Here is a 21,615-nt window from a genome sequence, read left to right as displayed (position 1 = left end):
ACGGCGGCGGTCCACCGTTTTTGGCTGTTATCACGACATGATTGGGTCGTAATCGCGATCGGGCGGCTGATCGCGGGGGCAGGCGTGTTCGGCGTGGAGCTGTACCCAGCTTGGCGACCTTGCTCTGCTTGTTTGCTAGTTGATAGTGACGACGTCGAGCTCGTCGGGGACGTACGGGGACCGATTACAGCTCACTGGAGATTTTGACGGAACTGCGAAGCCATCGTCGTTGGAGTCCATGGAAGACTTGCAGGCATGCGGCGCAGCAGTGAGCAGTGTAAAGTGTGAACTTGATGTAGACTGACGAGTGACACGGTACCCTAGAAAAAAACTTCACATACTGTGGGGCATACCTTTTCGGCAAGAACTGCAAGAGAAAGCAAAGCCACTGAATCTCTGATCGTCCAATGGGCACGGGCATGGGCATGCCACAGAACCGATCAATACGAAAGAAATGCAGCTGTCTAGTCTGACGATACACATGTCAACAGTCCATACCATCCTATAATAGCTGGTGATCCAGAGTCATTTCCGAATGAACTTAAAATATGAAATATCATGTACTGCAATTATGTGATAGAACAGAGGATACAAGAGTTGAGCTAAATTACACCTTGCCTTGTTCCATGAATCTGATAAGGAGTTTGACATTACTTCCTATAAGAAACTAGCTGCTTCAAGAACAATGCACACGAGAGGGGAGTAGGGGACAGCACAAAAGAACACGCGTGCTTATTGATGAGTACCGGAGAGCAATATCAATTCAGGTGGAATAAAATAGCATGAACAAGGTTGTGCGCAGACTGATCCATTTCTCAAGCCTTGGACGTCTTCCGGTTTGGCTCGAAAACATATTTTATCAGCGACTCCTTGATCGACAAAAGCTCTGGGAACTCACTCTTCAATTTAGTACAATCGAGCTCATTGTTGCTCCTCGGTGCAACTATGACCTTGGCCTGCTCCTCCAAGTTGAAGTTTTTCCAGGAGAAGTTTGGATCGATGTAATATCTGTACATCTCTAGTATCTCATTGTGGCTCACCACACCAGGATTGGTGAAATTCCATATTCCAGTGAGGTTTCTCTTCGCCATTTCGATCGAGATGGGAAGAAGTTCATCCAATATTGTCATTGAATTTGGGATATCGACAACCTTATCATACCGGGTGATTTTGGTGATGAAATTGCGAGGATTGGATAGATCCGATGAAATAGGCATCCTTACACGAAGAGTGCATACATTCTCATAGTTCTTGAGCAGTTCCTCAACCTATTAAAAATGAATGTTAGGTTCACAATGGACTAACTGATCTGTCAATCTAGTTAGAAATAGCAACTAACATGAGAACACAAGAATACACAAATAGCATGGTAGCATGGCTGCATTACTACATATGTGTACACTAATGTCTAGTTTCTTTCTCAAAAATCAAACGGATAAAGTGTAAGAATGAAATGATAACTAGACTGAGAGAACTTCGATCAGATTTTTCTTTTGTTTGTAGCTACCTATTCCTGTTTGCCCTAGTTACATTCCAATGAGGTGCACAAGGCAAAGAGAACCAATCTATCCAAAAGATGTATCATCAATGTGATAAATGCTTGCACTAGTTGTGTTTGTACTTTTGTGTGCAAAACTTAATGACTATTCAACATAGTACGCAAGGGCCCCCGCTAACATGGACACATTTTCCTTTGGAAATAAGATATCTCTTTCCAAGATTCAAGCCCATGGCAATTAGTCTGTACAGATGAACCCAAGTAGATGAACTGCTCAACAATATACTTCGCCCTGTGACATTAAGCACATTTCGGTGCTTATTTAAACACCTAGAGGCTGAAGCAGTATGTGAAATATTAAATAATATTGTTATGCATGATAATATTGAGGCGCGTTGATAATGTGAAGAGAGATAGCGGTTGACCAAACCTAATATAGGAGTTTATAAAGAGAGACTAAAAGGAATAGAATATACCCAAAGAACTATCCACGGATAGAAGTGTGTGGAAGCTAGTAATCCACGTGTCAGAACCATAACTTATACTTCAGTCTCCTTGTACTGTTATTACTTTATTTTTTACTATTATTAGAACCTTTATTATTATTATTATTATTATTATTATTATTATTATTATTATTATTTCATTATCTTTTTAGTTAGATCTTGTGGGTTTTATCTCAGACTATCCTAACTTGCTTGGGACAAAGGCTTTGTTGTTGTAGTAGTAGTAGTTATGCATGATAATGCATCTGTCTCACATCACACTTCTCTCCAAAATACAACTTGAGTACAGTTTCATCCTACGAAAGCATCCATTGTATTTATTTCTTACTTCTACTTTTCAATCTATAGCAGTTCAAAGTTTCCTGTGACCATATGCTTGGGGTGACATAATCGACCATTCTCCAGTAAAGGTACTAGATTATAATCAGATTGCATTAGCTTTGGGTGTACTGTAATTAAAATGCACTTGAGTAAGTGGACTTGTTTATTCAAATCAACACTCTTCAAAGATGTCCTTAAGGCTCAGCAGCAAGAGGTCATGGGACCAATCCCAGAAATTCCACTATAAACCTAACTAACTTGTGCTTAGTGGGACTCAAAGTGAGGATTGTAGCCACAAGATGCAGGTGCCATACCAGGGGTCTAGCCATTGTTTGGCAAGAAACAACAATTGACTAAACAAAAAAAAAAAAGCAAGCATCCTAAAATAAGATGAGGTGCGGCGCCTGCAGCAGTGACACACCACATGCAAAGCGAACAAAGATCTAGTTAAGGACATGTCAATTATTGATGTTTTGTCTAAGTTGCTTACTTGTTATACCGGTACAGATCTCTCTCTTTTCTGTTGTCTCGATTCAAATCACAAAAATTCCCTCCCAAAGTGAATGTTAGGCTCACATATATTTAAATTTGCATAACATGGCAGTATAGCTTGAGGTGAGCATCTGCATTTAAATCAATGAATCTCCAAAAATATATTTGATCAAAATGAGCCAAAATCTCTCTTTTGCCAAGCTATGCCAACGATAGGATAGACATAAATACAGAGCATCACGGCAGGATCAAAACATACAGCTAGTGAGCAAGGATGGGGAAAACCAGATTAGAATGCTCTGGGAATTCAAACGGACGCCACAACACATTTCCACGGAACCAGATCCTCTGACTCGAGAAAGGCAAGTCATGGATAAACAGTGACGGAACAATATTTTTGTCAGAGGATGACCAGCAAATTGCAGTGAAACACTGTAGCACATGGCTGTCCGTGGAATTCCTGTACTGATGTAGCATCACTGGATCCTGGCAGTCCATCTCCAATCCGCGGTTACTGTGCTTCTCTGACTTCTCTGACTTGGCTTGGTAAAGTTAGAGGATCCTCTTCCCATTTTCACATGACTCGTTAGCCATCATTTTGCTAAAGTCAACCAAAGCTGAAGGACAACGCAGTGAACCTTAAGGATCTTCACCATTCTCACTATATCAGGTATCTTCTACAGACTAAGCTAGATCCAAGTGACAGCAACCAATATTAGTACTGGCATGAAACCCACCAAATCTCTTTAAGGATAAGTGTGCACCAATGGAACTCGACAGGTGGCAGCCACATTTCTGCACCACGGTCACACTGACACAATGTTCTCAACGTGCAATCAGAGTATCAGACAGTGTCACTAGAATTTGAGCAAAACGGGACCGATCTATTTGCACTTGGCCATTTGCAGAGAAATTGAGCATAAAGCTAGAAGAGAAGAGAGCATACCATGGCCTTGGTTTTAGAGTAGAAAGATCCGACGAAGTTGGGCGTGTCCTCCTCCTTGAACCCGACCCCGGAGCCGAGCTGGTGACCCTCGTCGTACTCGAAGATGCAGCCCGTGGCGTAGTTGATCAGCACGAGCCCGCGGCCGCGGCAGATGTCGGCGAGCGTGATCGTGCCCACGACGTTGGCGCGAATGGTCTCCGCGCGGTGGATCTCGCACCAGTCGACGTTGGGGCGGCCCGTGACGCCCGCGGCGTTGAACACGTGCGTGGGCGCGGCGGCGTCAATGTCGGCCTCCAGCTGGGCGCGGTTCTCGAGGCGGCCGGCCCCGTAGGCGAAGGGGATCCCTCGCGCGGCGCAGAGCTGGCCCAGCAAGCCCCCGATCCAGCCAGTGCGGCCGTAGATGAGGAACTTGAGCGCCGGCGCCTGCTCCGAGCCGTTGGTGGCGACGCCCATAGCGCGGCGAGGGGAGGTGAGATCCGGATCAGGGGGTGGGGAGAGTGGGAGGGGAGTGGCGGAGTGGTGGCGAGGCTAGCTAAGCTCAGGGGAAGGGAGAGAGAGATAGAGAAGGGGACGCAGATTTTAATACTGAGGTGAGTTGATACTGTCAGTCCCTGGACGAATGGGCTGGGACGCGAACGCCGACGGTGACGCGGCAACGCCGCCTGGCCCACCGCCACCGAGCGCGATCCGTCGGCTCACGCTGGCTGATCGTTCTTCGCACCCGCATCTCGAGCGAAATGACATACCCAACTAAAGATGCTCAAATAAAACGTGCCTACTGATCGACCCGAGATATGATACTGCAGACACGACTCAGTTACGGTACGATCCGAGTTGAGACGGGTCGGATCGGCACGGCATAAGGCTACGGGTGGCGCTTAGGCTGAGCGCGCGGCACGGCGGACCGGCACGGTACGGCCCGGCCGAGTCGAGCCGGCACGGGCACGACCCAGTCTAGGCCGATACGATCCGGCCCGACACGTATATGCACGATTATTTTCTATTATATATATATATATATATAATTTTATAGCTATTTTTATCTATTTTATATATATTTATATATTTCTTAATTTTATGGCTATTTTTTTTATATTTTCGAGCTGACTGTGCCAACGGATCGCTCGTGGCACTGTGCCCACCAAGCCGACTGTGTCACCGGACCGAAATCATGCCCAAACCGACCCGACACGACACAGTCACCGACGAATCGTACCGTGAGCCGAGAAGTAGACACGCGGCCAGCACGGCACGATTCATTACAGTAGATGAGCCATTTGAGCCGTACTATAGCCGGACCGTGCCAAGCTAAACCCGTGCCAGATCGGCCCAAATAGCCCATTTGACCATCTCTATACCTAGCTACAGGTGCAGAACAGTTGCCACGAGACACACTAGCTGGATGAAAGGGAGGGCCGGGGGAAACTCTCTCTAGGATTCTCACCTTCCGATTTACTACTCACAGTGAGCCAAATTTCCATCTCCTGGAGCTGCTAATTGTTCGCTTAGAAACAGCGAGAGCTTGCTGTCCCTTGTGGCTGGGTCCGGAAGAACCACCGACCCCACATGCCAGCGAAATATCATCGTTACAGGCGCGACCAGATCTATGGTTACGGGCTTACGGCTCTTGCGAAGGGGAAAAATGTCATTTCTGGGCTATAAGCATCTCCAGAGACGCTCATATTGTATTATTTATATCTCTATATAAAGTGTCATTTAAAAATATTTATCATACATATCTCTTCGTACTCCATCATATTATCTATATTTCAGCCTTTATATTCAATTCTTATATATTTTAATAATATTTTGTAATTAATTATATATTTGTAACAGCTATATTTATAATGGTTACAATTGTAACGGAGTCACAGCCACATTGGCATCGGGCGCAAAGGCAGAGGTGAAGGCAGCAGCACAAAGTCATCAACGCGAATGCGGGAGGGAGGTGGAGGCAGCGACACGATGGCATTGGAAAACGATGGATCTGTGAGGAGCACCGAGGCAGGTGGAGAAGAAAACGACGACGAGGGGGAAGATGGAACCTACCTCCGATCAACGGGCTATGCAGCGATGATGAGAGCGAAGGCGAGGTATGGTGGCGGCAGCGTACGGGGGAGCGATAGTTGGAGGATGGAGTGCGGGTGAGGGGACGTCATATTTGCCATGTGAGATGATTCAGATGGAAGGCGTGTCAAACTAGTGGGCCTGATGAAGTCTCTTAGAGACATGAGGACTTTAGCTAAATGGTGGAGAGGACTTTAGCTAAATGGTGGAATGAATGGTGGAATGGAGGCTCTCCTAAAGTTGCTCTAAGTCGGCCATGTTAGCTTGCACGGCACGCAGCCTGCAGTAATTTACTCCTGCTACCACTTTAAATCAGGTTAATTCAAAGAGAAAAATCATACGAGTGTCCTTTGAATTGTATGTTGATACAGATGAATTTCATAGTATATGAAGTTTTCCTCTACATTTAGGAAGGATTGTAGCATGAAGGGATCGCCAGTACCAATCATCTCCTTTCCCTCCTTGCACCAATCCCACCAAACCGATTCATCAAAAGCCACATCACGAGTCACATGTACTCGATTTGTTGCCAGATTGTAAACCCTGTAGGCCTTTGATCCGAACTCATACCCCATAAACACCATTGGTATACTCCAGTCATCCAACTTCCTCATATTTGGCATCACTACTTTCACATGAGTAACACACTCAAAAGTACTAAAGTAATGCACATTGGGTTTCTTTCCATATCATGCCTCAAAAGGAGTCATCTCAAAGACACTCTTGGTCGGTGATCGATTGAGGATATGAACTGTCACGATCATGGCTTCTCCCCAAAACTTCCCCGGTATTATTATGACCTTCATCATACTTCTTGTCATTCCAAGCACTGTTTGATTGCAGCGCTTCACCATGTCATTCTGCTAGGGTGAGTAGGGCGGTCAGCTAACGGTGGATGCCATCACCAGCACAGTACTCAGGCGAACTCCTTTGCTATGAACTCACCGCCGCGGTCAATTTAGAGAGAATCAAGCTTTAGGTCCGATTCCACCTCGGTACCGGCCTTGCACTTCATATCGTTGCCACAACTTGATCTTTCATCACTAGAAGAATGAGCCACATGACGCGACTCAGATCATCGACGAGAAGAAGAAAGTATCTCTTCCCACTCATTGTTGCCGGAGCAACAGGGCCACATAGATCGCCATGGCCAAGCTCGAGAGGGTGTTCTGCACGGTAATTCGCTTGCTTCGGGAACACACCATGACGTTACTTGCCAGCGAGGCAACTATCACAAATCTAATCTACATGATCAATCTGTGGCAGCCCACACACCACCAACTCCCTGAGTCCTCTGAAGGTGAGATACCAAAAGCGAGCATGCCAGTGCCAAGCATCCTCAACGCACCATGCTGCCAAACAAACAGGCTGCACGACATTCAACTGGAAAATGTACAATCTGGAGGGAGATATTTTCACCTTCGCTACGAGCCGACGTTGTTCATCTCTGATTCGAAGAAATCCTTCCTCGATCACCACTTGGTAGCTGGATTCTTTGAGCAAGTCGAGGCTGATGATGTTCGCCATCAGTCGGGGAATGAAGTATACTCCGGAGAGCACATGATGTTCACCATCCTTGCACACGAATAGAATCATGTTGTGTCCTTTTATGTCCACGACTGATCCATCTATGAATCGCACGGTCACATGACCTTCGGTGTCGAGCTCAGAGAATGTCGATCCAGATCTGGTCATGTGATTAGTGGTTCTGGTGTCGAGCACTCACTTGCTGTGAGCTTGATCCTCCCCCTGTCCCAGCTGTGCGTAGACTTCGGCTTTGACCAGCCAGAGTGGTTTAGTCTTCATTGGTTCCTGTCCCTCAGCCAATCACATAGCCATCGTCAATGCCATCAATAGAGAGTGTTCATCCTCCTTGGCTTGTGTCACGTGCGTCTATTCACAAGTCCTTGGCTTGCTGCGACACTCCTTGGCTCAGTGGCCATATTTGCCACAGTTACGACATTTGTCGGTGATGGTGGCTCGACTTGATTCGGTCCCAGTGTCGTGTGCATCGCTGGCGTGGCCACGCACACGCGAGCGTTGCTTGCCGCACCCACCGCTGCTCTGGTAACCTTGGTTGCCGCTTTGCTCGCTTCTCTGCATGCGTGCAATCCACTATTTTTCAGTGAGCAGCAGGCGATATCCCTTCTCATTGCTACTCTCGAGCATGTACTGCTGCTCGACAACTCTCGGGCAATTGATGACCTCCTCCACTGACAGCGCGTTGAGATCTAGCAATGTCTCGATGGAAATTGCTACATGAGACAGCCGGTCAGGGATGACTTGCAAGAGTTTTCACACGATTTCGCCATCGGCGATTTTATCACTGAGTACACGAAGGTTGTTGGCGAGCTCGATGATGCCCATAGCAAATTCATCGACATACTTTCCTTCCTTGAAGGTGATTTCACCGAATTCTCACCGCATCTTCTGTGCATTGGCTTCCCTCACGCGCTGCATAATGATGTGCATGGTCTTCACTGCCTCCCACGCCGCCTTCGTCGCATACTTGACATCAATGGTCGGAAGCATCTCCCAAGGGACCACACGAAGAATGGCAGACAAGGCATGTCTATCTTCACGAAAATCACCGTCACCGGGTTCAATCACATCCAAAAGCCCTTGGGCCTGAAGATTGGCCCACATCACCAAGGACCATTCTTGGTAATTGGTGCTTGCACAATGCCAGATGCCTCCCTCACGACCCTATGCACCACCAGGTCACGTCCTCCTTCATTGTAATGTCGTAGACGGCGCGGAGGAGACGACGGTGACACCCCGCGGTTCCGGTGTGGAGGCATCCGAGAATGGATACCTCCTGGGGCCCACGACAACATGGAGATGCCCCTCAAACTGACAATTGACTCTGATGCCATTTGTTGGAATCCCTCACTCACTAGATCGCTCAAGCTTGCAAGGAATCAGCTCTGGGTCGCTCCGCTAGTTCTCTGAAGAATGTCACGCTATTGTCGCTAATAGCGCAAGAACTCTGAAGAACTGGACAAAGGCTGAATGCAGGTGTTTTTGTGCTGAGAGGCTTACAGCGTTTTCAATTGATATTGCTGATTAAATAGACAACAAAGTGATGGCCTGAGTGACCGATATGCACGCCATGATCAGCACTACTCGCGCCTTCTCACGAGACCGATCATGCCGCGCATACATGCTACAAAAATGGAAATAGAAACAGACTCCAGCTCTGACAAACTGAACACAAATCGACCTAGCTAAAGAAACGGGAAAATGGGGAGAGTGCATAGCATGCAAGAATTAAACGCTATCAATCATCACATCACAAAACCGTGTTGAAAGATGAAGGATTACCTTGCACCTTCAGATATCTTAATGCGGCATTAAGAAACAAATGCGGCACAAAATAGCTCTTTCAGATTAACTGGTATGCCATTCTAACACGCCATATGCAGAAATTAGGACACTGTCATCACCATACGGCATGTAGAAAGGTAGTTGCACTGTAGAGGCGCCACACTGCATTGTACAAGTTGTCGCTGTCAGGTGCGAAACTGACTACATGATCCCTAAAAAGTTCAAGCTCGGATCAAAATCAGATCGACTCTCTCACAAATCTTATATTTACTAATTGGAGGCTCCTTTTGATGCCTCCATATTAATCCTAGAAAAATCCTAGAAATTCTCATAAAAAAGCAAAACATCCGACCGTCGAATTGATTGATTGACTAACTGTAACCATAGATCAATAACCAAAAGAAACAAAAGATTAAAAAACAAATCAGAGTCCAACTCTAAGACTACTTCCTTCCTGATCTTTCCTTCTTTTTTTATAGATATCCTTTGTCCAACAAGGTTACGTTAGCAAACTCCAACTTAGTTACGTTAGCAATAAACACACTTTTCCAAATCAATTAAAATATATCAATTAAATATACGTGTAATCAGATATTACAAAATTAAAACAACAAAACGCAAACATATTACGGATTATCACATAAAAGTAATATCAAAGAATTTATAATGTATCTCAAAAAAATAATATGAGATACGGTGACAATATTAAAAATAATAATAATTTCAAAAAATCAAGAAACAAATAAAAATCAATTTGCATAACACATAAAATGAAAATTATAAATTAGATCTATTCACAAATAATAAATATGATTTCAATATTATGAATAAAAATTACATTTATATTTTATATTCTAATATTTAAATATAAATAGCTAATTTATCTTAGCATACAATTATTATTAACACAAATATCTAAAATTCAGTTGTATGCTAAATTTCTAGCCTGTGCAATCGCACAGGTTGATGCGCTAGTAGAGTACAATCTGCCAGTATCTCGCTCAAGAATAAGGCTGAGCAGATGGCACAAATGCACATGCAGAGATGATACTACGGATTTTTCCTGCATGGTCCTTCAACTACCATCCTCTCCTTCAGGAGCTTGACTCCCATGTACCTGTCAGATGAAGAACATGAGTGCACGTCAGAGCGATTGACGCCTTCCCTTAATCACGGTCATGTTACCAAGATGTAGGAGAGAAGCTACCTGCCGAGCATCATGACGGTGGCCTGCGGGTTGGTGCCCGGCGAGGCATTGAACGTGGAGCCGTCGATGACGCGCAGCGCGTCCACACCTAGGACCCGGTAGTCGCGGTCGACGACCCTGCCGACCTGGCAGCCGCCGTGGTAGTGCCAGATGGTCGTGACGGTGTCCCTGCAGAACTGCTCCAACGCCCTGGGGTCGCCGCCGCGGTGGTACATCAGGTTCACGGGGAAGTCGGCCGTGACGTTGAGCATGGTCGGGAATGCGAAGTTGGGGTACGTGAACCGCGAGAAGGCCCTGGACCGGATGACCCGTTCGATGGCCGAGATGCCCGCGACGCAGCGCCGGAGGTCGTCGGGGTGCGCGAAGTAGTTGAACGTGACGGAGGGGTTGTCGTCGGGGTCCAGGTTGCGGAGCGCGAGGTGTCCCGTTGACTGCGGGCCGAGCACCTTCTCCAGGATGAAGCCGCCGCGGAGCGCCGCGTCAGGGACCTGGTTCATGGCCTCCACGGCGCGCGCGATGGCCTCCGGCGTCCGCTGCTTCGGTGGCACCGTCGCGAGCTGCCCCGTCTGCAACAAGAAGCAGGGCACGTCATGTACGTGTCCGTGTGCATGTCCAAAAAAGGAAGGGAAAGAAAGAAAATGGAGTGACCTGCGGAGAGAACATGCCAAAGTTCCGCGGTTGCGTGCCCGCGCCGGACTGGTGGCTGTTCCAGTTGGCCCCGCTGGCGCCTTCGATGTAGCTGCCGAACCTGGTGATGCCGACGACCTGGATGAGCGACACCTCCACCGGCGACGGCGACGGCACGTAGATGGCATTCATGGGGTTGTCGGACATGCCCTGCCCGACGCCCGGCAGGTCGAGGATGACGTCGATGCCGAGCGACCGGAGGTGGTCAGCGGGGCCGATGCCGCTGAGCATCAGCTGCTGCGGGCTGCCCAGCGCCCCGGCCGAGAGGATGACCTCGTTGGCGGCGCCGCGGTTGAGGTACGCCACGTGAGTGTTGCCCTGCGAGTCGCGGTACACCACGCCACGCGCCACGGGCTTGGTTCCTGACAAAAAAAATGCGGGTTTTCCTTTGTCAGTGCGGTCGGCATCCGAATTCGTCGATCAGTTCTCCAGCGTGACGCTGAACCCGGGACAAGTGCGTGGCTTCGACAAAGAAACGACGGGTAATACCATTACACTTACCAACTTCACTGCGACTTATTTTTTTCTACAGGAAGCTTACCGGCTTTGATTGTGCACGAGACGTTCTCACCTTTGTAACCGAACAAGATCCTGGCCACTCTTGCCCGGAAAAACAGGTCGATCCCCTCGGGGCGCGCGTACCGCAGCAAATCCGCCGCCGTGTGGCGCCGGCCGTCCGCGTCAAAGATGGACCCTCCGACCTTCGTCCCCGGGATGTGGTCGTACGTGAACCCGTTGTCCGGCACAACGCCGGTCTCCAGCAGGCCCCTCCGCACCGCCGCCTGCCACGGACCCAGCGCCGGCTGGAACGCCACCACGTCCTCCACCCACCGGTACGCCGCCACCACCTCCCTGGGGTCCCATCCGACGGCCCTCACGTACCCGGCGCCCGCGCGCGTGAAGAACCCGGCGTTGATGCAGCTCCCGCCGCCCAGCACCCGTGGCCGCGAGTTGATCACGCCGTCCTCCGACACGAACCGTTGCGACGGGGACCCCGCGGACGTGTCCGCGAGCACGTCCGAGAAGTGGGCCATGTTGAGGACGCGCCCGTCGTCGTACGGCGAGCCGCCGCGCTCCAGCAGGAGCACGCGCGAGCGCTCCGACAGCGTCGCGGCAAGCGGGCAACCCGCTGTGCCGCCGCCGATGACGATGTAGTCGTAGTAGGCCACCGGCGGCGCGTGCACCGCCTCCCCCATGAACGTATAGTTCACCGCTCGTGCTGACACACACACATGTACACGCACCATCGCAAGAATCAGTAACAACTTATACAGTGCAGCGGCAGAGTTTAACATCTGAATCGAGAAAAGAAGAAGATCGATCACCTTGTTGAGCGATGCACAAGACTGCAAAGAAGCTTGCGACAGTGAAGATGTCCATTGTTTGTGCTGAGATCAGGACACAAGCCACGTGATCAGCTGGGATGTATTGCACTTCGAGTTCGATGATGCCAACTCGCAGAATTTGGTGTGCTTATATACTGGCAAGCAATCAGTTGTTGCTAAAGAAGCCGTTGTTGGATGGGTTGATAGTTTGTTTGGTGCGGTTTAACTGTTTGAGTTGACATACCGGCTCTTTGGTGTTCGTGCTCCGCAGCCTTTGTGTCACCTGAAACAGTTCGGCAGATTCGGATATGATAATTGGCTCTGTTCCGTAGCTGTCTGCTACTTGGTAGGCAATTGAGAGGCGTCATGGAGAATGTTTGGTTAGGATACGCTCTCCGTGTCTACGATGTCACAGAATCACAATACCAACAAGCGTGAACAGAAACTTAGGGCGTTTGGAACGCAGTAATTTCACATCAATCACTTCAATTTGTTCAGAAACTGGAAAAAATTCTTGTGTTCCAAACCGTGTCTTAAACGTCGTGTTCGCGGGTCACAACGCAGCAACGGATTACCCACATTTCGGATTAAAGGCTCTTCACAGTAATCACTGAAGTTATGTACCAAAGCACTTAATTTAGATGTTGATTTAAAGTTCGTCGGTTATTAATAATCTAATAGAATAAAAGGAGTATCGAATTTTCAGTTCAATCGTGACGATGTAACAGTCTCAGCAACAGCTGCATGCTCTCGTAATTCGGCCTGAAAAAAGAAATCTCGCCTTTTCACATGCCTGACCGCATCAATCCCAGGTGAGCATGCCATGAGTGTGAAGCAAGAAAGGCCTTAACCACCAAAAGGCAAAACTACTAGTGAGGCGGTGACACTTGGTCGCGTTACGCACTAGACATGCCTTGGCGCCTCTCATCACAATTCAAACCTGAACTTTGTACCGTTCAAGGAATTTGAAGAATGAATCTCTGAAGCTGCCACAGAAATTCAGAACTTGCTGCGTTATCATCCAACCAGTCGACTAATGCAGCCAGTAAATCCTCGTGGTTTGGAGAATTGGATCGGTGATACAGTTTATTTAACAAGTCCATGTTACAGCAGTTGCAAGTTTGAAATGCTACAGGCTTCCTTAAACGGACCATCAACAGCTTACACTAGCAGCAGCAGCATCCTGAAAATTTACAGCGCCGTTGCGAGACACAAGCCAGCAGCTCCCCAACTCGACAATCGTGTACAAGGAGAGATCGAGTGGTTCCTCGCTCCTCAGTAGAGGGAATTGTAGGTACAGAACGTCGCAACGATGGAGGCTACGCAGATCACCAATGACGGGAGCAGGGTGGCGTTCAGGAGGCGGCTCTGCCCCAGATAACCCGCGGCGGTGATCGTCATGTCGGCGGCGACACGGGCCAGCGTTCCGGCCTCCGTCGAGAGCAACCCGCCGTTGTAGGTTCCGCGGGAGAGCCTCGACGACATCACTCTGGAGAGGAGGGACAGGTTGACTCCTGCATTGCGTTGATCACATAAGTTCAGAGATGGAATGGTGGTTTCAGAAACGCTGCGCAAACGCTTCATATTGTGTGTGCGTGGTACATGATCTGAGTGTGCATTGCCTTTTCTGCAGTCACTACTCACCTTCGAGCACCTCAGCGAATACGAAAGTTATGAGAGCTGACAAGACGTATTGTGGGACGGAGTAGTGAGGCGTGAAACAGAAGCTCATGACTATGCCAATCAACACCATGATCTCGGAGGCCACCAGAATTTGCCTTCAGGAGAGAAGCAAGAGAAACAAGCATGTAACATAATGAGAACAGCTGTCGAGTGTAGACAAGAAAGCAAAATGCATATTCTCTCCGGCTTTGAGAGTAACGAACATCACATACCTGTCCTGAAACAAATTGGTAATATAGCTTCCGACGATGACATTAACAGGAAGAACCGTCAGGCCAAGAACAGCTAGAAAGATTGCCACAGTACTAGTTGTCCACTTAAAATAGAATGTGGTGACAACACTCGACTCCGAGAGTAGAATTTCCATGGCGAACTTAAGCATAAAGTAGATCAATAACTGAACCTGATAAGTTGCAGAGAGAATGTAAGCTGCAGAAGAAAAGCAGTGAAACTAGTAGCTCCAACAAACTGAAGTGGTATTTTGCGTCCATGTTTATGAAGGACAATGCAAGAGCAACATCTGAAAAAGGCAGAGAGTGGAACCTTCACAGATGGTGTGAGCAATCTGTATGCTGCAGCAAGTGATGCCGCGGGTTTATGAGAGTCTTCAGGGTCTTCTTCGTTGTTGTCATTGTCCTCACCATTTTCATCATGTCTCTCCTTTGCATCTATGAGCAAAGTCTGTCGTAGGCCATCCTCCAAATTACCGCTTACTCGATGGCCTATTTCGATAGAGAAGTTAAAGTTGTGTTCAGAGCATATGCTTCCTGATCATGAGTCATGACCAGAGTTGTCTAACCCTCCATCTAAACAGTGCCCCCACTTTTTTAAAAAAAGAAGAATTAAAGAATGCAAAGGAAAAAATTTACCAGAATCAGATGACAGAGTGTTGACTGAATTCTGTCTAGCAATGTGACCCGGCTCTTTGAATGAAAGCCACAACCAGAACAAATACGCAAGCCAAGCGAGGCACATGACCCACCCAGGCAAGGTGTTCTGATTGAATGTGAGCCCATATATCTTAAACTTCGTCTGCAGCAAACCGGCAAGAGCAGGACCGCATGCCATTCCAAGAGCGCTAGCACTGACAAATCCTGCAGATGCCTGCAACCTGATTTTCAGAGGTACACAGTCGCTGATGTACCGACGGTTCACGGCTCTGGCAGAACCCAAGCTGCACATCATGTTGCCAGTTTGATCAATTACAGTTTGAGACTTCAATACTTAAACTAGTAGAAACACTGTGAATTTCAGGAACCCAACAAGGCAAAAATGAAACTTGATTTACACAGAAATATACAAAGAGAGAGTAGTAACTATACCCGCACAGCAGCCGGCCAACTATGAGAACAGTCAAGGAACTCAGATCATACGCCAAAGCATACAACAGGTTCCCAAAAAATAACATAATGCTGCTGAATACGAGGGGCCTGAAGTATGACTTATTCGACCAGGCACTGAAATAGACTGAGGAGAAGATTTGAGCAACTGCCATCGATCCGATAATCACACCGCAGACAGTTGCTGCAGCGCCGAGGCTTACTGAATAGTCATCTGCAGTTGGCACGATGATATATGTGTTCACCATATAAAGAAATGTGTTCACTAAGTTGAGCAGTAGTGAGAGGAAATGGTAGCTCTGGTCATCAACAAGATCTGAGCCACTTTGCATATCCTCTGGAACGATAAGAGCGTGTTGTCCTAAGAATTCCAGGAAGTTTGTGGAGTGTGTGAGTTTCTGTACTGAATGATTTATTTGTTCGATGACAGGGTCCTGAAAATGAGAAGAAAATGTGAATATATTTCACTTTAGATCCTATATGAAATGTATTGTTATGATTAATTGATTATGTGAGAACAAAAGACTAAAATAAAAGACCTTGAAGGTAATTGATGGGTGATCATAGATGGATGAAAAACTTCCTTGATGATCTTGCAGATACGCAAGGTTGCGTGACAAAGCACCAACAACGGCCACAACCCCCTGCATTCACAAACTGCATCATAAGTGGAAGTATTGCTCTCTTCTTTAATTTTTTTAAAAGGAGGAGAACATGCTTTATGAGGCCTCAAGGAAATCTAATCACAAACAGATGTCCCTAATAAACACTCTTATGATACAAGAAGATGCAAGAAATAGAATTTACCACTTGCTTGAAGATCTGCTGAATCTGAGAATAAGGATGGTTTGCACGAGTAGAGACGTAATAATCCGTAAACTTATAGCCAAAGCGCTTATCAAACTTCTTTAGTATTTTCCGGATACCAGTAGCATTCATATCAACAAATCTAAGGAGCTTCACGAGATCATATCCAACTTCCCTGTAAGCCTCTCGTAATTGACAAATTTGGGATACATGAGAGTGTTCCACAAGCTCGGCACGCTGTTCTCCCAAATTCTCGATCCTGCTAGAAAGATGACCTTGTTGTTGCAGAAGAAAGAGCACAATCTTTTCAATCTGCACGAACGAAGCTTATGTGAAGGTTGTTGGGGTGTTAACTTGCAACTGAAGAATGGGCGTTTAGGCATTGGCGGTTCAAACTCAAAGGAATCAATCAGCAAATCTGCTCTGTTGTATTTGTACCTGGTCATCAAGCATCCTTGAGAACTCCTTAAGAACTTGGTCGCGATTTTTTCCACCAGTTTGTGTCTGCTGGACATACAGTTTTACCTTTTTCTTCATCATCTTGTAGTTAATATAGTATCTAGCAATAGCAAAAGAAAATAATCATAAGATATGCGTTTCAATTACATAATTAGCTTGTTTCATCACTATTTCATTATACCATGAATGAACAAATAAGAAGCTCATAGTTGATGGTTCAACCTTCAGTTTCATTTCTAACATCAAAATAACAACAACAGTACAGCCATTTGGACTAAAGATCTATTTATGCATATTTCATTAATGGAACCCTGACTTAAAATGATAGGGAACTTTGAGTACCAAATAAACTTACTCTTTCCACTCCTCCAATTGGTCCGCCATCAACCTCTTACCGAAATTAACCATCTTGGCGTCTCAATACCTGAAACTAAAGCCGAAAAGAATCGTTAGCACAGACAATCATTTTTTTGAAACGTAATTGGCAGTAACTCTGCCTTTCAATTAAGAAGAGGAGAAGAATATTTTATATAGTATGATGGGTCGAAGCCACAGTTATCCCCGCCCTAGACTTTACTGAACACACAACCAGAAATACACAGGGAACACAACAACGCCCGGCGGGGGATGGCTCTAGAGCAGTCGGAATGCTCGCCTACGCTGTTCAGTGTCCTCCTTGGCTCATCTTGCGACCTCTTGGCCCGACAAGCTTTTGTTTTGTAAAATCCGTCTGTTACGCTCCTTCCACACATTTCACATGATGTAGATGATAATTTCATTGAAGAAACGATGTTGGTGTTTCGGTACTTGTTTCGCCGCAACCTCCCACCATTCTGTAATGGATTGAGCGGTCCTAAGCTGCGTATTCAGGTCCATGGTGATCTGTTCCCATGTCAACACCTGTGACCACACCTCTTGGACGAATGAGCCGTGCATGCAAAGATGCAGGCCGTCTCCATCGTCCCCTTGAGGCAAGATTGTCTGCCGTGAGAATCTTGTTTCGGATCAAAGTCCAAACAAAGAATTTGCATTTGTTCTCCATATGCGCATTCCACTCTTATATCGATCAAAGCATCCGTTGAACTGGGACATGTATGCCGATTTAGCCGTGTATTGGCCATCTGGAGTCCAACGCCATCGGATGGAGTCCGCATATCCGGTTGAAGGTGTATGGCCTGCAATCTTATCCAAGAGATACAAGCTCTTCAATTTACACCGAGGATGTTATTTTACCACATAGCTTGCGAATCCATGCGTTCCCTCCTAGTTCCTGATCGCTGGATTTGTTTTTCCTCTTAATCAAGCTGAAGAGGTTAGTGGCAAGGTTCTTTGGGGCTTCTCCTTGTAGCCAGGCATGGTGCCAAAAGTTTGCCTTCTTACCATTTCCAACTGTAATTACCGCGGAGGCTTGAAACAGCCGGCGGTCCGTGGTGTTAATCACTGATCCATTCATGCCACAGCCAACGTAGTCATGGTGCTCAGGCCAAATTTTTCTAGGTCGGTGATGCCTAGTTCTCCCAGCCGATGCAAGTATGACGTTTATGATTCAGTTCAAAATAGGAGTACCATCTAATACTTTTTGTCAAAGTTCACTGTTCGGCTAATCTAACGTTCTTACTGAAGCAAAAAAACTGAAATACCCGCCTGCAGTTTTCAGCCGCGTCTCATGCACGGAGACCAAAAAGACTGAACAATACGGTGAGTATATCTTAAGCAGGTTCATGTGGTAATTTAGTATAGCACACATCGTGAGTGCTAAAGCGCAGATCAAGGTCAGCGAGCATAAAGGCGAAAATTTACCAAAGCCCGACATGTCAGTGAGTTCATGGACAAAAGACACTTTACAGTCGAGAACCTAAGATAACATTAACACTTATGGCTAAAGCAAAAGCATTGGAGACAGATCCAAAAGGACAGGACACGTAGCAAGGTGGCGCAGAATCGTCTAGCAACATTGTCGGATCAAGCCAATTTAGGATGCGCCTTCACTGTCCAGGGTGCAGTAACACATATAAATGGCTGTGGCTCAAGGGTCTCCCAAGAGCTAAGCATCTTAGAGCCTCAGAGCCTCTGAAACACTGATACACTCCGATGCTCTCGTATGTATCGGTATCAGGTATAGTATTCGATACAGATACGACTAGATTCATATTTGTCAAGTATTTAAATAAAAATAATTATGAAATTATAGATACGTTTGTTTGGATACTTTTAAGATACTACTAGGATACAGCTGTGACCCAATACTCGCGTAACCTAACATGTGACTCTGAGGCTATGACTGGCCATCATGCCAGTCGCCTCCCTCTCACCTGTCGCTGCCAGCATGCCTCCCTCTCGCCAGTCTGTCGGCTGTGATGTCGATGCCCTCCACCACCTGCCGGCGATGAGCTGGTGACGCCCTCCCAGCCGCCACTCGCACGCCTGTGGCGTCGGTCGCCAGTTGCCAACACACCCACAGCGCCAGGCCACCTGCCCCAGCCGGTGGTGAGTTCATGTCTCCTCCCCCCTTTTCTCCATTCTTCCCCTCCACTTTCTTCTCAATTCTGATTTCTGATCGAGTGTTGAATGCCAAACTTCTGATATGGTGTTGAATGCTGATGCAACTTCAACTCTTCAAGTAGTGGACTAGTGGTGACCGAATAACTTATTACTGGTTTTTTAAAGTAAAATATATCAACATATTGTATGTTAAAAAAAAATAATGTATCTTCATACCCGTATCAACCGACACCATATCGGTGCTGCCTAGCTTAGATCAGCCATAATGTGAGAAATAGAGGCATAGTAAGGTATTATGGGTACCCATAAATATTGTAGGGGTGGACCGTAGCTAGCCACCTATTTGGTCACTCGAACCTCGGTGATGATGAGCTCGACGGCCACCATGGGCTCGAACTTCAGTGCTGACGAGCGTCGTCGGTGCGAGCGGGAGGGAGGAGCGAGCGCAGACCGATGGGGAGAGAAGAATCGGTTGGAAAGGAATGTTTTTTTTATCTACTGACAGGACCCAAATTTATAGCCCACTTCAGGCCTTATAAATTGTAGCAAATGTAATAGCTAAAGCCCTCCTTTAATGACTGGTTTGGCGATATACACTACTGTTGTTCTTATGACGACATAGTTACACTCTCCCTGCACACGCTAACTATTGTTGCTCTTATGACGACATGGTTACGCTCTTCCTGCACAGGCTACCCGTGCAAAGAAATGTGTCTGTGTCAACTACTAAAGCGGCAATGTGCTTGGAAAGTTAAGGTTCAATGCATACTCTGTTTTTTTGTTAACTTTTGTTTGGACTTGACATGTAGTTAGCACCAGGAAAGTGAACCATCCGGTGAAATGATCAAGAAAGGACTCATAGAGCTGAGGATGGTTACTCTGGAAAAAAAAAGAAAAGGATACGCTATGGGGAAGTGCGTTCGGATCAAATCCACCACGTAGGTCTCTTGTCAGTATATATCCAAAGTAAAATATCTGAAGGGGAATCAGCACAAACAAAAGTGGTGGACCCTCTGATACTCTGGGGCTTGTAAGGGGGCTGCTTTTCACAGTCAGTGGAAGCCACCTTACCTAGGCTAGCAATTGTTTTTTATGGATGATAGAGAAAAAAAAAGATGGAGAAAAAAGAAGAAAAAAAAGAGAAAGAAGAGGAATAGGAACAGGAAGAAAGAGGTGGATAAGCTGGGCTGTTTGGCAGAGTTCTTTATGATTTAAATTTTTTACGGAAATTAATTCTCTGAAGAAACTGATTTTATAGTTGAAAATGATTTTATAAAATAAACTAGATGAAGAAATTGATTCTGTGCGAAAAGTGAATCAGGTGAAATTATTTTGTTCAACTTCTAATTCATTTCAGAGAATCACTCTCACAGATTTCACTCAGTAAACTAAAAGCTGAAAGTTACTGTTTAGCAGAACTTCTCTAATTCCAGCTAAAAATTGCTTTAAAAACTCTGTCAAACAGACCCTGAGTAACTACTCTGCATCCGCCACCGGATACTCACCGTAGTTCGGCAACCAAAAAAATAGGCATGTGCAGTATAGAAGATCGCATTTGGAAATGCTCGCCTAAAAGAGGGTAATCTGGTTTGGTCCTTGTCTCTGTTCATTCGCCATCACTTGTTTGTTGAGATACGGAGAGCCCCAGAAAGGTAACATGACAAATCAAAAAGGGAAGAAAAAACGGCAATATATATTCCAAGCGCCACAAACGTAATGGCTAAATAGTTCAGTGTTACAGATAAAAATGTCAGGAATCCCGTTCAGGTCGCATGAAGAGAAAACGAATCCTTAACAGGTTGGAACAAGGGAATAACAGGGCAGATGGGTTACCGTGCGTGTTCTCAATTCGGTGCGCGGCTCCTTCCCTTTCTCCGATCCCGCGGAACGGCCGATCTCCTCTCTTTAGGTGGCTAGATGAGCATCAACAACAAAGCTCGATCGCGCGCGCACAAGGCCCGCAAAGAGAGAGCGCGAGCCCTAGAGAAGGCAGCAGAAGCCAGGAGGAAGAACCAAACTCATGCTCGCGTAGGTGCACGCGCCACGCGCAGGGGCGGATCAACCCGTCAAGACGCCAGGCGAGGAATCAATCCGCAGGGCTATGGATTTGGGAGCGTGCAGCAACGGTGCGCGGATGCACATGCGGCGAATGCAATGGGAGATGAGAGGGAAGGAGGAGGAGGAGGAGGAGGGGCGAGGAGGTATTTATAGCGGCCACGCTCGGGGCGGGCGAGCGGAGGGAGAGGACGGAGGAGGAGGTACGGCCGTGTGGACGGAGCGGGGTCTCGCCGGGGCTGTGGCGGAGACAGCACACTGTGGCTACAGCCCCTGTCGCTGCCGGGTCGCCGATGCAGACGTGACGGATTCGATCGGGACGCCACCTTTCTGGAAGGGCCAGGGCCGTGGCCTGAAATGCCTCGCCATCCCCCACCTCTTCTCTTGCTCCTC

At 47.0% G+C, this 21,615-nt stretch overlaps 3 protein-coding genes across 6 annotated transcripts; all 3 read right to left on the bottom strand.

The window, feature by feature from the left end:
* Nucleotides 1–536: 536 nt before the first annotated feature.
* On the bottom strand, nt 537–4,337 carry LOC133919509 (bifunctional dTDP-4-dehydrorhamnose 3,5-epimerase/dTDP-4-dehydrorhamnose reductase-like). Its single transcript, XM_062363925.1, has 2 exons — nt 3,764–4,337; nt 537–1,268 (listed from the first exon to the last, which is right to left on the bottom strand). The coding sequence occupies exons 1-2, from the start codon at nt 4,214–4,216 to the stop codon at nt 816–818; spliced, it is 906 nt and encodes a 301-aa protein (XP_062219909.1). The 5' UTR covers nt 4,217–4,337; the 3' UTR covers nt 537–815.
* Nucleotides 4,338–10,207: 5,870 nt separating this feature from the next.
* On the bottom strand, nt 10,208–12,518 carry LOC133917655 (protein HOTHEAD-like). The gene is made up of 5 exons (XM_062361534.1): nt 12,377–12,518; nt 11,623–12,270; nt 11,013–11,413; nt 10,365–10,930; nt 10,208–10,274 (listed from the first exon to the last, which is right to left on the bottom strand). Exons 1-5 carry the CDS (start codon nt 12,429–12,431, stop codon nt 10,208–10,210), a joined length of 1,737 nt encoding a protein of 578 aa, XP_062217518.1. The 5' UTR covers nt 12,432–12,518.
* Nucleotides 12,519–13,449: 931 nt separating this feature from the next.
* Nucleotides 13,450–21,615, bottom strand: LOC133919507 (SPX domain-containing membrane protein OsI_08463). Of its 4 annotated transcripts, none has more exons than XM_062363920.1 (11): nt 21,001–21,615; nt 17,021–17,095; nt 16,645–16,765; nt 16,207–16,518; nt 15,939–16,043; nt 15,382–15,833; nt 14,929–15,233; nt 14,603–14,781; nt 14,272–14,462; nt 14,021–14,154; nt 13,450–13,890 (listed from the first exon to the last, which is right to left on the bottom strand). In XM_062363920.1, exons 2-11 carry the CDS (start codon nt 17,071–17,073, stop codon nt 13,652–13,654), a joined length of 2,091 nt encoding a protein of 696 aa, XP_062219904.1. In that variant the 5' UTR covers nt 17,074–17,095; nt 21,001–21,615; the 3' UTR covers nt 13,450–13,651. The 4 variants fall into 4 exon arrangements, with proteins under 4 accessions (XP_062219904.1, XP_062219906.1, XP_062219907.1 ...); XM_062363922.1 differs by having other exon boundaries at nt 17,021–17,089; XM_062363923.1 differs by lacking the exon at nt 21,001–21,615 and adding an exon at nt 19,471–19,790.

The sequence above is a fragment of the Phragmites australis genome, chromosome 5, assembly GCF_958298935.1.
Source record: "Phragmites australis chromosome 5, lpPhrAust1.1, whole genome shotgun sequence".
NCBI lineage: Eukaryota > Viridiplantae > Streptophyta > Magnoliopsida > Poales > Poaceae > Phragmites > Phragmites australis.
Note: the sequence above shows the minus strand (reverse complement) of the source record. Positions and strands in the feature narration are given on the sequence as shown.